Source organism: Debaryomyces hansenii, assembly GCF_000006445.2.
Source record: "Debaryomyces hansenii CBS767 chromosome E complete sequence".
NCBI lineage: Eukaryota > Fungi > Ascomycota > Pichiomycetes > Serinales > Debaryomycetaceae > Debaryomyces > Debaryomyces hansenii.
In genome coordinates, this window is record NC_006047.2 from 1,253,541 (window position 1) to 1,270,802 (window position 17,262).

At 35.1% G+C, this 17,262-nt stretch overlaps 2 protein-coding genes across 2 annotated transcripts; one reads left to right on the top strand and one right to left on the bottom strand. All coding sequences in view use genetic code 12, as the record gives it.

Annotated features, from left to right (window-relative positions):
* Positions 1-659: 659 nt before the first annotated feature.
* Positions 660-1,805, top strand: DEHA2E15598g (DEHA2E15598p; the record flags this gene model as incomplete). The annotated part of the gene is made up of 1 exon (XM_459983.1): positions 660-1,805. The coding sequence occupies one exon, from the start codon at positions 660-662 to the stop codon at positions 1,803-1,805; it is 1,146 nt and encodes a 381-aa protein (XP_459983.1).
* A 182-nt stretch (positions 1,806-1,987) lies between these two features.
* Positions 1,988-16,987, bottom strand: DEHA2E15620g (DEHA2E15620p; the record flags this gene model as incomplete). Its single annotated transcript, XM_002770444.1, has 1 exon — positions 1,988-16,987. The coding sequence occupies one exon, from the start codon at positions 16,985-16,987 to the stop codon at positions 1,988-1,990; it is 15,000 nt and encodes a 4,999-aa protein (XP_002770490.1).
* Between the last annotated feature and the right edge of the window lie 275 nt (positions 16,988-17,262).

Consider the following 17,262-nt stretch of genomic DNA (forward strand, 5'->3'; position numbering starts at 1 on the left):
TTGGAAAGAATGCTCCACCAAGGTATCCTCATCAAGCACGGCTCTTTTACGCCAACTTTGCTCGAGGCCACCTACAAGCCAAGACTCACGCCGGTGATGAGAATTGCCGAGGAGAAGTTCGAGTGGAATGTTATCCCTGGTGTTGAAATGCTTGTCAACCAAGGTGAAAGACAATTCGAGCTTCACACGGGGTTCACCCCTCCTTATAGTGTTATTCACCACGCTGTGGTCTCCGAATAGTTTTATTTTATCTCTAACTAAATTATATACCGTTTTTATCTTATATTCTATCTACACGTTTTATTTAAACTATGCTAGATCAATATTGTAACCTATGCGACCTTTGCAGCCTACGCAAACCACTTCAATCGAAAATTTTAGGAACACTTCGGATTAACTCGCTGTGCGACACTTCGATGCCGTATGTCATCGGAATAACCATACTCTAATTGCAGGCGTTAAAGTCCGACCGATGCGGTCTTGCAAAAAAAAACCAAGCGAACAAATTATGATCAATATGCAGTATTAAAAAAAAAAAGAAAACCTAAGGGAGGAGAAGATGGCAAAGCAAAAATGGGACGTAATTATAACACTCAGTAATTTAAAGGAAAATATGTCATAAAATATAGAGTTAACGATAATAACAATATACGACTAAAATGAGTATACGAATAGGGTATAAGAGAAACTTAGTAATAGGAGGGGCCAAATCGGTATCGGTACGGATTAAGCGTGATTATGTCAGTAGTATCATGAAGGGTGCTAGACACTATTTTATGAGTCAAGAAAGGGAAACCCCGATCGAAGACGGCAATCCGTACATCCAGTATCCGTTGGTAACCAAAGAACAAATGAAAAGGATAACGAATGACAAGTTCAAGTTTGATTTTGCCTACACTTCATATGCACATCACAGTACTGATAGTGATCCAATGATCCATTCACTTTCAGATTTGACAGAGCCAACACAATTGACGTCTTTGTTACCAAGAAGGAGACCGCATGGGTCTCCCTCCGATACTTTATCGATCAAGGCAGGAGACGATGCGATGTTGGTGTCGCCCACGGTGTTGGCTATCGCCGATGGAGTTTCAGGGTGGGAGAGTAAAGGAAAGCACTGTTCTTCGGGAATATGGTCGAGATCGATGGTAGAGACATTGAGTCGACTTATGACGGAGTATAAGCTTAACCATGTACCACATCATTTGAATAAAAGAGATATTGATCAGATCTTGGATGATTCGTATTTACACACGTCACACTTGATGGACCTCCAGAAATTGAGGGGTTCGTCTACGTTGATATTGGGTATGTTAAGTGGCGAGTATTTAAAGATGATAAGCATAGGTGATTCTAAAATGTACATTATTCGGGACGGGGAGATTGTCAAGACGAATGAGGAGCAAATGATTTCAGACTTGTGCCCACAGCAAATCGGAACGCAAACCCTAACATGCTTACCTTCGGAGATTGCGTGGGTCGATTCGATTAAATTAATGCCTAACGATATAATTTTAGCTTGTTCTGACGGAATTTCCGACAACTTATATGAATGGGAAATACTAGATTACGTTGATACGTACCTAACGGGAAAAAGTAACGATTTAAAAAGCGTAGCAAATAAATTGTTATTCAAAGCAAAAGAAATTGGTTTTGATGATTATGCATTTACTCCATATAACGAGAAGGTTAATGCTTTACCTGAAAAGAAATATGGCAAGACATCTAGTACAGGTGGCAAGCTTGATGATATGTCCATATGCATTGCAAGGGTTGTCCCCAACAAATCCTTAGATTCAAAATAGATTTTTAAAATGCAAGTAGAAAAATAAAAAATAAAAAAATTCTGGGTGGCATAATGTTTAAAGGTTTATATAGACAAAATTAATATAATATAATAATTAATAATAAGAAAATTTCATACTAAATTTCAGTTACTACAGGGGGTTAGTTTATATATAACAAATTTTATTAGTAAAAAATATATCTAGATTGAAGCAACCTCAGTAAAATATTGTCTTAAGACCAAGGAAAGCATTTCAGGAAGCTCATTAATATTTCTAACCACCACGAAAAACTCAAATGGAAAGGTGTCTAAATACTTATTGACTTTCAAACTCATAGCCCCAGTACTTGGATCAGTTTCATAGTTCACTTGACTCATATCCAATATCGATTCACTTGAATTAATTCCATCAACGATCACGAAAACTAGCATGATTTTTTCTTCTCTAGCTTTTCTCACTAATCTTTGTATAGTATCGTGATCCTCACAAACACCATCCGAGATTATGATCTGCAACTGCCATAAATCATCATTCGATGTTGATTTTGCAGTTTCAAATATTTTCAATGATTCTGTACATAACTTCTTGATATCAGTCTTTGTTTGCTGGAAATCAAACCACAGGAATATATTAGACCCTGTCTGTTGATTATTAAATGGCTTATCAAATGGATGAACGACTTTGACACTTTCTCCAAATTTGACAATCGATAATCCACCGCTTTCTAATTGTGTTAACGCTTTTGATACTAACGCAATACTGTGGAAAGCTAATTCTGTAGATTTGGATTCACTCATAGATTTGGAATCATCAACTGCTATCATAATTTGATACTGTCTCTTTGACGGTTTAGTTCTTCTTAACCAAATCTTATCTTTTCTAAAATCAGATGCAATATAAGGAATAATTCTTTTCATATTAAGTCTTTTACCTGTCTTGTAATCACCCCGTAATTTTGTAGCTAATGTTGGTTCCAAAATTAATCTTAATTGTTCACATAAACCTGATGCTAGTTCTTGTGTGGCCAATTCACTGGTCTTCCACAATTCCCGAGCATCTTCAATATCAATAGGAGGAATATCATCATTCTCTTCATATTTTTTATCGTTAACAATGTCCATTTCTTCGTCGAGTCTACTTTCCATATCGTTCAATTCGCTATTTATGATTAAATCATCTTCTTCCGCCAATCTTTCTTCATTCATAAATATCCCCTTTGTTTTACCTTCAAAATCGGCTTCAGGATCAGCCTTTTGGTCTTGGATTTCTTCAACATTATCATCTATATCCATTTTATCTTCTTCTTTTATTTCTTCTGCTTCTTCTTTAACTTCTTGTTTTTCTTCATTTGCCACTTCTTCATCGTCATCAATAGCATTTTCTTCGTCAATAGCTTGGGTCTGATCTTTATCTGCTGCACCTAACGCTTGCGTGTCAAAATCTGCATTATCGCCGTCAACATGCTGGAATTCATCAGGCCTTTCATTTGCTGATTGATTAGTATCTTGTTTCTCTTCAATTGACGATTCTTTAATTTCTTGTCTACGACGATGAAATTCCTTTAATGAATCACCCAATTGTTTCAATGATTCCTTGGCCATATCACGAGCATCATCTGGAGTATTTTTATCTTCCTTTTCCATATCTTGTTGGTTAGAGTCCGCTGATGCTCCTCCTGTGGCCCCTATATCATCATTCTCTTCGATAACTTGGTTATCCGAACCATCTCCCTTTTCTCCTGACTCCTGCTTCACTGCTGATTCCATGTCCATGTCTTCATTAGCAGCATCATCGTCTGCACCATCAACTCCTTCAGCTGTCTCTTGGTTTAAATCTTTATCATTACCACCAGTTTCTTTATCTTCTTCGTCTTCTTCTTCATTACCTTTATCCTTGGCGACATCTTCGTCTGAATCAAAACCTTCCTCGTTTGGCTCCTCCGAAACATCATTGTTTTGATCATTTTCTCCATTCTCATCATCATTCTCCTCCTCCTCCTCCTCCTCCTCCTCTTCTTCATCTTCTTCACCGTCCTCATTTTCATTAGTCTTGTGATCCTCTTCTGGGATTTTATCTTGATCTTCGTCCTTTACTTCATTCTTCTCGTCATCAAGGTCGATATCCATCTTATCTTCAAAATCATCCCCTTCATCTTCATTCTCTTCCTTTTCTTCATCACCGGAATCAAGATTCATATCTTCAGGAAGATCTAGGACTTCACTTTCAGGGACGTGCTCTTCAAGCTGTTCGTTTTCTTTATTCTGAACTTCATCATCTTGCTCACCTACGTCTTTATCGTCACCTTCTTCATCGTTGTTTTCATCTTCACTATTGTCTTCATTCTCTTCTTGATCATTAGATTTCGTTTCGTCGTTTTTATTCTTATCATCAGAACCTTTCTCTTCATCTTCTTTAGCTTCCATATTATCATCATCATTAGTTGAATTTTCTGGCATTTTATCTGAATCCTTTTCTTTGTTATCCTCTTTCGCTTCTTCATCCCACATCTTTTCATCGATAGCATTTGGATCGAGATCATCAATATCATCAACCTCTTCATCCAATTCTTCATCGTCACCTTCGTCGTCTTCCGCATCGTCTTTTTCTTGATCAGAAGCTTCTTCAAGATCACCAGCCATATCCCCCTCCATATCAACTGCATTGTCATCTTCATCTTCTTTATCATCTTTATCCTTATTATCTTCATTGGGTTGTTGAGCATCTTCTGTCAAGTCATCATCTTGTTCAATGTCCTTAGAATTGTTGTTTGCCCCATCTCCATCACCTAAACCTGTACCGTCTTGTAAATTGTCGTTCTCCTTTTGGTCAGATGGCGGCTCTGGAGAACAGAAACCTTTAGTAGCTAATGTATGAAGAGATGACGTTAATATAAACGTTGCATGTGATGTTGAAGTATAGTTAGATCTAGTTTTGTCAAGAATTGTCAAAGCTAATTTATAATAGTGACGAATAAGAGGCAAAGTAAAACTAGCAAGCGCTGAAGTCAATCTCGATGTTTCGGAATTATGTTCAACTTTCGATATGATGTTAAAACACTGCTGCATTTTCTGAATCATTCTATTACTGTGCATAGATTTAATATACTTCATCATTCTCAGTTGTGTAAGAATTAACCAATTATCGTCATTTTCACTTATTGATTCTGATTGGCTTTCAGTAACTTTTTGCACTGTTAATAAAATAAAAGTCGACAATTCACGGAATGCTCTCTCTATATCTTCTAATGTCCTGACTTCAGTTATCGAAGTGGAGCTGTTCACAAATGGCTGATATTTCCTTGCCTCTATCCAGGCTAAGATTGTATCCGAAACAAAGAATAGTTTATTAGTAGCTACCTTCCAGGAATTCAAATCTTCAATTAAGTTTTGGTAAAAAATCCTAAATTTTTCAATGAACTCAATGTTTTCTTGTTTGGTCACATTCTTATCGATACCAGACAATTGGCTGAGTAATTCGTTAATATTGGCCTTAGCTTTGTAATATATCTCTGTGCTAATTGAGTCAGAAAATTTGAAACTAGAATGAATAACATGCAAAGCATAATCCAAAAGCTTAGGAAGCCAGAATAAAATATTTTCAATTTCAAATAAATTCAATTTCGTTGATGCAAGAATCGTTGTTCTGGCTAATGTGTCCTTAAAGTCTTCTGAATTTGTCAAATATTCGAATGAAGTGTATAATTCGTCCATTGTAGAAACAGAAGTTGCAAATTCAAATAATGGTTCACGAATAGTTATCAAAGAAAATACAAGGTTCTCAGCGGCAGCAAGACCTTTATCTGCATCCACTTGAGGAACGTCTTCAGCGACATTGGAAACAGCCGCCTTCAAACGTGGTATAATATCCAAAACTCTGAAATAGTGTTTATCACATCCTTCAAGCATCGAACTTTCGAAGCTCTTACTGTTGACTAAAATAGCATTAACTGTTGATTGAATTTTATGAATATCAGCTCTAAGACTTGTTTTCAAACCAATTCTCCTAAGTTCCCGTAATGTATCACTTAAAAGTTTTCGTTTTTGAGTCTTCAACGCAGCAATAAGCTTTTTATTATCATCTTTTAATTCCTTTGGAGTCTCTTTACGAAGACGTTCCATTTCCTCGATCAATTCCTTTGCATATTCATAGAAACTTGGTAGTTCTTCATTGATAATACGAGATACATATATATCCATGTTTTTATCAATCATGGTAATATTCTGGAGACGTCTAGGTCTTTCGTTCCATGATGATATTTCTTGACAGGAGCTTGTAACGATGTTTGAATCGAAGACATGACCACGAACGCTAGGTATGTCAGTTGAAACAATTAAGACTTTTTGGGTCTCTGGAATACCTTGTTCAATAATCCCAGATACTGACGTAGCCAATAACGCACGGTATTTTCTAACGATCTTATAAAGATTATTATGAGAGCGGCGAGCACTTTGCTTGAGGGCATCAATATTGACATCCTTCCAACTTGCAAGTAATATAACTTCTGATATGTCTTTCTCTAATTTTTTCTTCCCGTTACTAATATTTTCTTCAATGCTGGAAACAAACTGTTCATAAAAAGTAACTAAATTGGCAAGGGCATCATGAATAACTTCCTTAGGCGATATAACACCGATATGATTTGTAAATGCCCTAATCAAGTTTAGTCTTGGAATAAATTCTCCATAGGTTGTTTGACTCATAAATACATTCAAAGCTGCCAACAATTTCACAACTGGCATATCTTCCTTTTGCTGGTTAGAAAAATTAGGAATAATAATAGTTTCAAATAAATGAAACCACCATTTTCCTATACTTCTCTCGGCCAGCTCATCTTCATTCTTTAAAAGAGATTTCCACGCAGATAATTCTAATTTCCTCCAGGAAACAATAAGCTGTGTCAATTCATCAAAATTAGACTTGAGAGAAACTTGACTATGTGCATATTTTTCCCATTCAGATATGTACGTGTAGATTTGTTCTATCTTCTGTAATAATCTTGAAATTGGACAATGCATAGGAAAAGCCAAAAATTCATCACAAGCTCTTGCAATGTTTTGTAACGTAGCATGCTCTGGCCATTGCTCTAATAACTTTAATGTAAACATGTGCACTGAAGATACTATTGACATTGCTTTCTTGAACTCACTTGGGATGTTTCCACGGTAAAAATCAACTTCAAAATTGTTGCTCGTTAATTCATTGAATGAGGATGTTAATCTAGTTATTAATGCTGATAATATAGGCGAATTATTACTTTGGGATTTAAAGCCCTCCTTGTAATTTGCTAACAATTCACATAATTCGGACCCTTGGTTTACTAAGGTTGGCATATCATCTTGTTGTCTAGATAAAAATGCGTCAACGTATATCTTACCAATATTGACATAAACTTCCTCAAACGAATCATTCTTACTACTGGAATCTATTTCAACGTTCATAACTTCTTCATGATCTGGAAATAATGATTTAAAATCATCTTCAATATCGGTTGAAGGATCTGAATATTTGTATAAACTACTTTGGAGCGAACTTTCTTCTTCAGCCTTCATACGACGTAACGACCATCTATAGTAAAGGGATTGGAACGCTTGTTGTACAATGGAGTCAAGCGAGTTGTTCGAAGTATGATTCTTATGGGCGAAACATACTCTGATGAAAAACAACATAATATGTTCTGATGCGATGGAATCTGCCCCTAGACTTTTACAAAATTCTTTCGCAGCCGGAAATGTTTCAAGAACTTTAGACGAATCAGCTAATTCTGAAACATTAATAGGCCATACATCACTAAACTCAAACATAGTCTTAGAATTCTCAATTCCCATTGATAACAAATCGAATCCAAATTTTAAGCCATAAACGTAACCACGCAAAATATCATTAAGGTCTGAATAGATCAAAAAATTTTGATCTAAACGTAACAAGAACTGTGACGAATTATTATGGAAAATATCAATCATTTTACCACTAGCTTCAACTAATTCTTCAGCGGAGCTTAAAAGATTCATAACTGGATCGACATTAATAGTAGAATCCATGAATGCCTTCCATTCCTCAAAAAGACGATCAATCAGTCCAGTCCGTCTGAAAACACGCGGCTTCTTAGGACCTTTAGAAAGATCGAGTATTGGCATAACCGTTTCAGCATGTATTTCAGAATCACCATACAGAACTTCCCTTGCTGATTCCCAGGCCAAGACCATGTCTTGTGCCGAAGCTTGTTGCTCCATAAATTTCTTGTAGATTACATGTTCTCTAATAGCAGGATCATATGCCGAGCTTGGGACATACAATTGAATTGCACCACAAGAGAATAGAATCCATGCTTTGCCTAGAATTTGTAAAGTATGCGCAGATATCGCAAGGAATAAGGAAGGAAACATAAATCTTTCGCAAACATCAATGAATTCCTTATTATCAGATCTCTGAATAATATCAATAAGGGGTTCAATTGATTCCTTAGTGAACGACTCTTTCACCAAATTAGTTACAACTTCACGATCATCAGGATCAAACGACATAATGTGCGCTTCAATAATTTTAGCAAACCAAGAAATCAATAATCCACTAAATAAAGCACTTTGGTCTTTCAAAATCGAACGTGAATTGTTCACGATACTATCGGTAAATATTTTGATATCTTGGAGATTTTGTTGTAAATTCTTCCCTGGGAATGATGAAAATTTCTGACTTTTAGACAAGGATGATGAAATTATTTCATAGGAAAAGAGTCCTGGAACTAACGAGTGACATTTTCCATTTTTAATAGTCCATAAACTATCAAATACCGATGGATAAGGATTAAAGATATCAGAATGCGATGACCTCAATAATGAGAAAGTAGACCGACCAGATAGGGTGGCCAATGATAATAGTTCAGTATTATCATCGCCATTACTAGACGAACATTCAACAAAATTAGACAACAACGAAAATTCATACTTAAATTCATTATGACGTTTATAAATAAAAGCGTTAGACATATCTTTTAATTTGGATATTCCTGACTTCAAGTCATCAGCTATCATAGAGAAATCATCATCTGTTATATTATTCAACACGATATCTTGATAAAGTCCGAGAATTGCAGTCCTCAAGTTCGACACTGCGGCATTTGTATCATTTAACTGTTCCTGTGCAACTATATCAAATTCTTTTGCTAATCCAAATAGAATTTCTGCATTATTCCAAGTATTCTCTGTGAGAGGATATGACATTCTAAATTGTTCCCAAATTTTAGCCATGGAAAACCCGGACTTCAATACCAAAGCTTCCCCAAAGGCATCAACAGATGCCTTTAGTTCTTCAACGAAATTTACGATAAAAGGATCAGTACTATAATTTTCAATCCATGAAAGAATCAAATCCTTAAAAACCCTTAATTTGGATTCGTCCTGTTCGCTAGCAGTATCCAATAAGCTCTTCCATATTACATGTAAGTCAAACAATGCTCTGTATAGCCTTTCAGAGGAGAATACCATATCTTTTGCGCCACTTTTAAAAGCTTTGAGAATGAATTCATTTACACTTTTCACAAGACGATATATATCCAATCTAGGCACTTTCTTGATATTCCTACCAAGTTGGAATGCGGCTGACCTTTCAATGTAAGATAAATCACTAATTTTACCATGCATAGACTTTTCCTCTAAGTGATTCAAGGAAGAAGATGATTCCAATATTCCTGAGACTGTTTCAAATAAGAAAGTTGGTTCTGGTGAATCAAAGAATAATGCTTCTTCAGCAATGAAGTTGTGGACATAATAATTCACAAGTGGATTAAGTGATTGATAGTTGACAAAATTCTTGACATTTTCATTCACTCCATTAATCATATTCTGTACAGGATAATACATAGATGATAAACTTGTTAATATGCCTTCTTCTTCCAAAAACTTCAACCTTACTATCAAGTCATTTGAGAAAGATTTATGTTGCGAATCAAACTCAGCAGATGAGCAGATGGAATCTCTCCACGCCTCCAATTCTTGCAAACAAATGAAAGGAATTATACCTAAAATAACATTTATAATTTCATTCTTGCTTTCTTGGTTGTATCTGTCAAATATGTCATTCAATAATGCATACGGTCTAATTGTAGACAAATTTGCTGCGATAAAGGCCATTGAAGGTTTAAAAGCAACTTCATTAACTTCTAAGTTTTTCATTTTTTCCTCTAAGTCTTTCTCTGATTTTTCAGTAACAGGAAATCCAAGGCAGCTGGAATCAAACTTTGATATTCTTTCTTTAATTGAATCCATGTAGAGTTCGATACCTCTATTTCTCATGGCACGAGATAATTCTCCATGTTTTGGATCCATAGTTAAGAATAATCTGAAATTTGGATGCGGTGTAATCGTCCTTGGTTTGCCATCTTCGGAACTGCATTCATTGATAATCAATGTACCGTTTGTCTCCAACAAGGAATTTAACCTATCAAGAACTGATGGACTACAAAGGTTAGCATTGTCCAAAATCAACCAATTACCTTTTTCTACAGCCTTGACTAAAAGACCATCAAACCATTCAAATTTGACGCTCTTGTTTTCCTTTGTTTTCTTCTGTAAGTCTTGTGACTCTTTATAAATAGCCATAAGGTCATCATTTGAATAAAATGACAAATAAGATTTTAAGAAACTGTGAAATTCATTGTAATTTGCAATATTAATTTCTTTGATATCAATATAGTTGATTAGTTCCAAAGCTTGCAATAAAACAGTCGGTTCTGTATGTTCTGAGCATAAATTCACAATTGCTAAATCAACTAATAAATTACGGACCTTATTAGTAAGAGCAACTATAGCCCTTGTAAGATCTACCTGTTCATATCCACCAAGAATATCCATGCTATCAACATCACTATTCATGGCAAATTCATCAATTTTTGCACCAACAATATCTGCTATAAACCTTATTAGTTCCGTCTTACCTGAATTAGTTGGACCAGCAAGAATTAGCGGTAAATTTTGATTGATACTGTGTATCGCAGATTCTATGAAAGGAAAGTTACATTGTAAAGGAATCAACTTTGATCCAGTTAAATGCTGAACGGTCTGTTTTCTTTCGATTATTGCAGATCCAACTTGAACAAAATCATCACCTATAGAGTAGAGATTATCACGATTAGGCTTTTGACCAAATATAGACTCAAATAAAGTTCTAGCCCTCATCCGGTCGTCTTTAGATCTAAATCTCTCACAAACAATCATATTCAAGAAGTCTCCAGGGGTCAAGTCTCCGCAAATATTTTTAGAGCTGAATAATTCCAACCACCTTAAGGTATCACGGAGATTAAATTCCCATGGGCCACCCGAAGATCCCCACATCCGCTTTACAACAACTTCTCTTTCCAATTCAGACATGAATCTAATAATCTTGGAGCAAGTATCACCATCTATATTTGGGAATAAATGTTGCGAAATCATGTTTAAATCTTCTGATTTCAAAACATCCACATAAACTACTGTGAATCTGTTCACGAAGGACTTAGGTAAACCTTTTCTACCACCTCCTTGATACTGTGGATTTTGTGCTGCAAAAACAACGAAGTCAGGGTGACAAGTAAATGATTTATCTAACTCAGGAATATAAGCTTCACCACGATGATCCAAACAGGCATTCAATCCTTCTAATACAGATTGAGATGCTAAATTCATTTCATCTAGTAAAACCCATTCACCCTTCTGCATAGCTCTTAAAAATGGAGCATCTCTCCAGGTAAATTCCCCAGCTTTTCCACCTTCTGCAGGGGCATCTGAACCAAACAAATCAACCAAGTCGGTTTGTTCGGACAAATTGATTCTGATCAAGGAATTACCTGTCGCTTTCGCCAATGCCGATACCAAACTAGTTTTCCCTACACCAGGACTACCTTCTAATAGGATGGGTTTATGTACTTGCATGGCTCTAACAACACGCATAGCATTAGCCGCAGTAGTGGGAGCATGCAAGTTGAATGAATCACTGGCCCTTGAACCTTCAACTCTTGGAATAGAAAACAATCCAAATGATAGCATATCGTGTCTTAAGTCAACAGTAAAGTGGTCAGTGTAATATTTCAATAAATCACTCTGGCAAAATTCTGATAACTTCTGAACACATTCTAACTTCTGGTCTTTCAATCTCATTTCATTTTCTGCTAAATATGCCGTGTTATTTGTGCCTAGAGCATCAATAAATACCATAGATGCACCGTGTAATAGTGCTGCTTCCGTACTAACTTCATCGGCGCAGGAATTTATGAATTGAACCCATGCCAAAATATCACGAAGCGAAATTACACCACTATTAGTTTGACCAGCACCAAACTTCTTGCCATACCATTCCGAAAACTGGACTAGTGGCTCACAAAGATCTTTTGCTCTATGATTCAATTTAGAGGAGACGATTTGTCTGACATCATTAAAATCATCCATTGATGGTACCCAGATTTCTGTGAAACGATTTCTCAAGGCTGGAGACAATTCTTTCTTACCATAATCACCACCTGGATTCATTGTAGCTAAAAATTCAAATCCTTCATGAGCCGTAATAAATGCATCATCGACACCCTTTTCGGCCAATAATATGCTCCTTTCAGGTTCTAAGACCGAATTTAATCTTTCCAATACAGAGTCATCAGCTAAGGAAATTTCATCTAGTAAGAAAATATTACCGTCTTTCATAGCATGTATTAATGGACCATCGTTCCACTCAAACAAAGCCACACTGTTTCTTTTGCCTTCCTCTATTGCAGAAATAAGCTCAGGATCGACATTCTCAAATGATGCAATTGAATTATACTTCTTAATTAAATCATCTAACTTTGAATCTTCAAGTGTAATTTCAACTCCAAGAGTTTCGAAAAGATTAATCAAATTATTGAACAACGTACTCTGTGTTTCGAATCTATTACGGACAGGCCTTTGGGCACCTAAAAGATCACCTGTTTCTGTATTTTGATGAGCATTTACCGTTATTAGCTCTTTTCTTAGGAACTCTGTAATAATTTGACAGACTGTAGTCTTACCACACCCAGTTTCACCAACTAACAATAAAGGCTCATTATATTTCATAGAAGTGAAAACAAGAACTGCTAAACGACGCATAGCCTTCGTCCATACTATTGAGGAACTTACATTCATTAAAGCTTTATTCTCCAATTTTTCATAGTATGAATCCATATCTAACTTTACTTTCATTACATTTTCAATAGTTTCCTTGACTACTCTTTTTTGGTCTGCTTTCCTAACTCTTTCCGCTAATAGCATATAGCCATTGGCAGCCAATTCTTCATACCCAACTGCATCTCTTAACGCCCATCTGAACAAATCTCTTAAAGTGGCAAACGAATTCTTTTGTTCAAAAAGTCTTGTTGATTGACGTTGAAAAGATAATTGTCTATAAACTTCAACAATTTTCTTCCCATATGTAGGTGCAATTTTACATCTATCTCTTAAAATAATTTCTAATTCATCCTGAGGAATATCATCAAAATGCAATTCTAAAAATCTATTCCGGAAAGCCCTTGAAAGCATTTTTCTACCACCATAAAGACCAGGTGGGTTCTGGGTAGCGAATATCATGAAATCGGGATGTGGATGAACTATCTCTTGAGTTTCTGGTATAAACAATTCTCTATTGTCATCAAGCAAACGATTTAAGGCTTCTAGGACATCTGTAGGTGCAAGATTCAACTCATCTAATACTATCCAATGCCCTTTACGTAAAGCTTCCACTAAAACACCTTCCCTGAAAATTAATTTACCAGTAGAGTCTGACACAAATGTTCCTAAGTATTCTTGTAAATCAGTATGTTCATGATTATTGATACGGACAAATTTGTGCCCAGTTATATTTGCCAAATATTTGATCATAGAAGTCTTACCTGCAGAAGTAGGACCTTGAACCAATACTGGAAATCTTCTACCGGCTGTTGCTCTGACTAAATTAAGTAAATTTTTTTCAACAAAAGGGGTAATAATGTAATCTGGTTGCTCAAGGGGTTCACCAGGTCCTCTCTTCATCCAGTAATGTCTGAACTGAACATAATCATCAGAATTATTTGCTGGTGGTGGAGGGCATTGACTCATGACTGATTTAGCATTTTTCAATTTGCCAATTGTATATTTGACAATTATGGGTTTCAAAATTTCCTCAGACTTAACGTCTAATAAAGTTAAAAATGCCATACAAAATCCCTCATATAAGGACCTTCTTAAACCATAAATAGAGACAATATCACGCACATAAATCAAAGTTCTTGTCAACGTACGGATACTGAAATGTGGTTTTTGATTTGCACCATCGACAATTTTATTAGATTCTGCTAATCTTTTCGCTTCCAAATATAATTCTGCTATATCGTTACCAACCCATTCATCGCCAACTGCGTATCTGTTGATGTACTTATCAATAATCGATAATAAATCTTGAATATCTCTATCCGGCGAGTGGACATAAATCTCCGAAAATTTTGAACGAATACTCAAAGGTAAATCTTTTTTACCAACATCTGTAGATGGATTCATACAACCAAATATTCTGAAATCCTCGTGAGCTTTAATTGATTCGACATCACCTCTTTCCGTCAACAAAATAGACCTTTGCTCTAAGGATTCTGACAATAAGTCAGCAATACTTTCCAATGTATCAGAGGAAGCTAAATTAATCTCATCCAACAACAACCAATCACCATTTCTAACCGCTTGAACTAATGAGCCTTCAACAAAATTAAAAACGAAAGAATTCTCGAGAGAAGAGGACTGAATTTCAAAGTCCTTAATCTTCACTTCAAGCTCAAACCATTTATCTAATAAAATTGACTTTTCGTGAGATCTCAACTTACGCTTTTTCTTTGGGCCACCAGCTTCTTCATCCGAATCATTTTCAGATTTAGCAAGTAAGTCTTTTGCCATCCTGAGAGCTTCAAACCAGAGTCTAATAACATTTTTCCATTGGCTTTTATTGAAACATTTGGATAATATTTGAGAGAATTTCTCATTCTTCTTTTTGGAAAATGTAGCAATAAATAAATTTTCAAAGATTTCTTGTAATGGTATGGCTACAGTTTTGGTATTAACTGGTTTATAGCCACCTAATAAATCACCTGCTTCCGTTTGCTGAGAAACATTTATAACAGTTAATTTCTTGTTCATCATTTTAGCAACTTCTTGAACAACTGTTGTTTTACCAGTACCTGTTTCACCAACTAGTAACACAGGTTCAACCATTTGTATTGAAACACCAATTTGTTCCATTAATTTCAACGAATGATTTGTTTTCGCAAACGATGAGTTATTACCTCCCTTCCTGTTTACGAATAATGCTTTATCTGCCAACGATTTTTCCAAAGTAGCTCTTCCAATTTTAAGTTTTTCATCATCATTAATTAAATCAGGAGTATGCTTACTTAAAAACAAATTAATTCTTGACGTAGGAATTTCCAAGGTTTCACCAATTGCATTTATCAATGGTACTAATGCACTATACTCTGTTACTGCACTACCGAAACAGTCGACAGCTTCAGCAAATATATTATCATATACTGAAGATTCTAATAATTGGCTTGGGTTGTCAATACCTTCATTCTTAAGCATTCTATTACATCTTTCACAAAACTTCATTAAATCTCTAAAGGATATATTCCTTGGATGTGAGCCTTTGTTCAATGAAATAAACGAACTTAACGAATATATCCTAAGAATTTCATTGTAACACCTGATAAACGGCACTATAAAGTTCTTCAAAAGCGGAAATTTAGTTACAAGAATATTTCTCAAATCAATTTCTGTCGGAACAGCAACCTTGATTAGTTCCCACAACCTTAAACCTATTAAATCCGGTATAGTATCTTTCGACGAATCGTCAGATATTCTTATAGTTGAAATTAATTGAAAGCCATTCTTGGCTTTAATTATTTCGCCTCTGGAAGGAATTGTTAATTCTCTCTTCTCCAATAATGTTAGTAAAACCGACAATACTTCGGTTGGAGCTTTATCAATATCTTCAATTAAAACCCATTTACCTTCTTGAACCGCAGTTGTTAAAACACCAGATCTCCATTGGAAGGTACCTGGTTTTTCTCCAGAAGTATAAGTACCTAACAATAACTTAGCATCAGTTTGTTCACCTAAGTGGATTTTAACAATTGAATCCTCATACGACATATATTGCGCAACTTGATTAATAAGATAAGTTTTACCAGCACCACTTCTACCGTAGAGCATAACAGATTTATTATTTTGAATATTATGAGCTAATTGTCTTAATACGTGAATTGAGTTTTCGGTTGGAACGAGATCTGTTGGCTTTAACTTATTTTGACATGTTTTTTCATCTTTGCTAATTAAATTTGGGACTAATATACCACAAATAGACGTAACTAGTGGATTTAAATCTTTTGGTTCCACAGCAAGAAATTTATCTGACTTGCCAGAATCAACATCTTTTGGCAACTTCGTAAAATTCGACAATCTTTTAGCTTCGATCAAATGCAAAAACCTATAATCAATAGACGGGTCTGATTCATAAGAGCCTTTTAAGGAATCTTCAAGCCCAATATGGCTATTTAACATTTCAATTTGCGATTTTTCAGAAGCATTCAAATATCTGCACAAAATTTGGACAGCTAGGTACTTGGAGACATTATACTGGGTATCTTCAATTTTCATGATCGCATATAATGCCTTTGGCATAATATATTGTTTAAATCTTCCAATATTCCAATAAGTTAATCTATAAAATGCTAGCAAGATATGCTCTAATTCTTCGTGATGTACGGTTGGTATAGATGTATTGGAAATATTAATCAAACTCGAAAAGAAATCGACCTTAGTTATAAAGTATTCAATCAAATTCAAAGACTCATTGCATAATCCAATCAATCTGGATAATGCAGAAAGTATAACTGAACCTGAAATTTGATTAGTTTCACCATTCATATGAACTCTATTATATTCAAATTCAACATTTGTAGGGTTACTAATCCATCTTGACATTAAATCAAGAAAAATTGGTTCAAATGAGTAAAATACTGGAATTGTAGTAGATGGATGCAATGCAAATAATGATAAGTTATTTAAATTTTCATTAATAGTTAATGTCTTGTCAAGTTTAATGATTTTTGGAATATTCTTCAATGAATTATGATCTTTAAAAATCTGGTACAACGACTCAGATTTTTGTATATTTACAACTATATTATTATTCATATTGACCATTTTAGGATTTCAATAAGATAATATAGATAATATTATTTTGTAATATAATCAGTATCGAAGCAGTTCTGGAGTATTTACTAGTGGAAAAAAAAAGTCTACGAGGGTCGATGCGATGAGATTCTTTATATAAAGGATTGACTTAGTCTGCAAAATATATCATTGACTTGTTAGAAATACATTCCTAATATTTCCACTCATACCACTTCTGACACTTGAAAAAGCATTAATTAATACTGAGAGAGGAATCTTATTGACTTGTTTTCCCTTGCAAGACT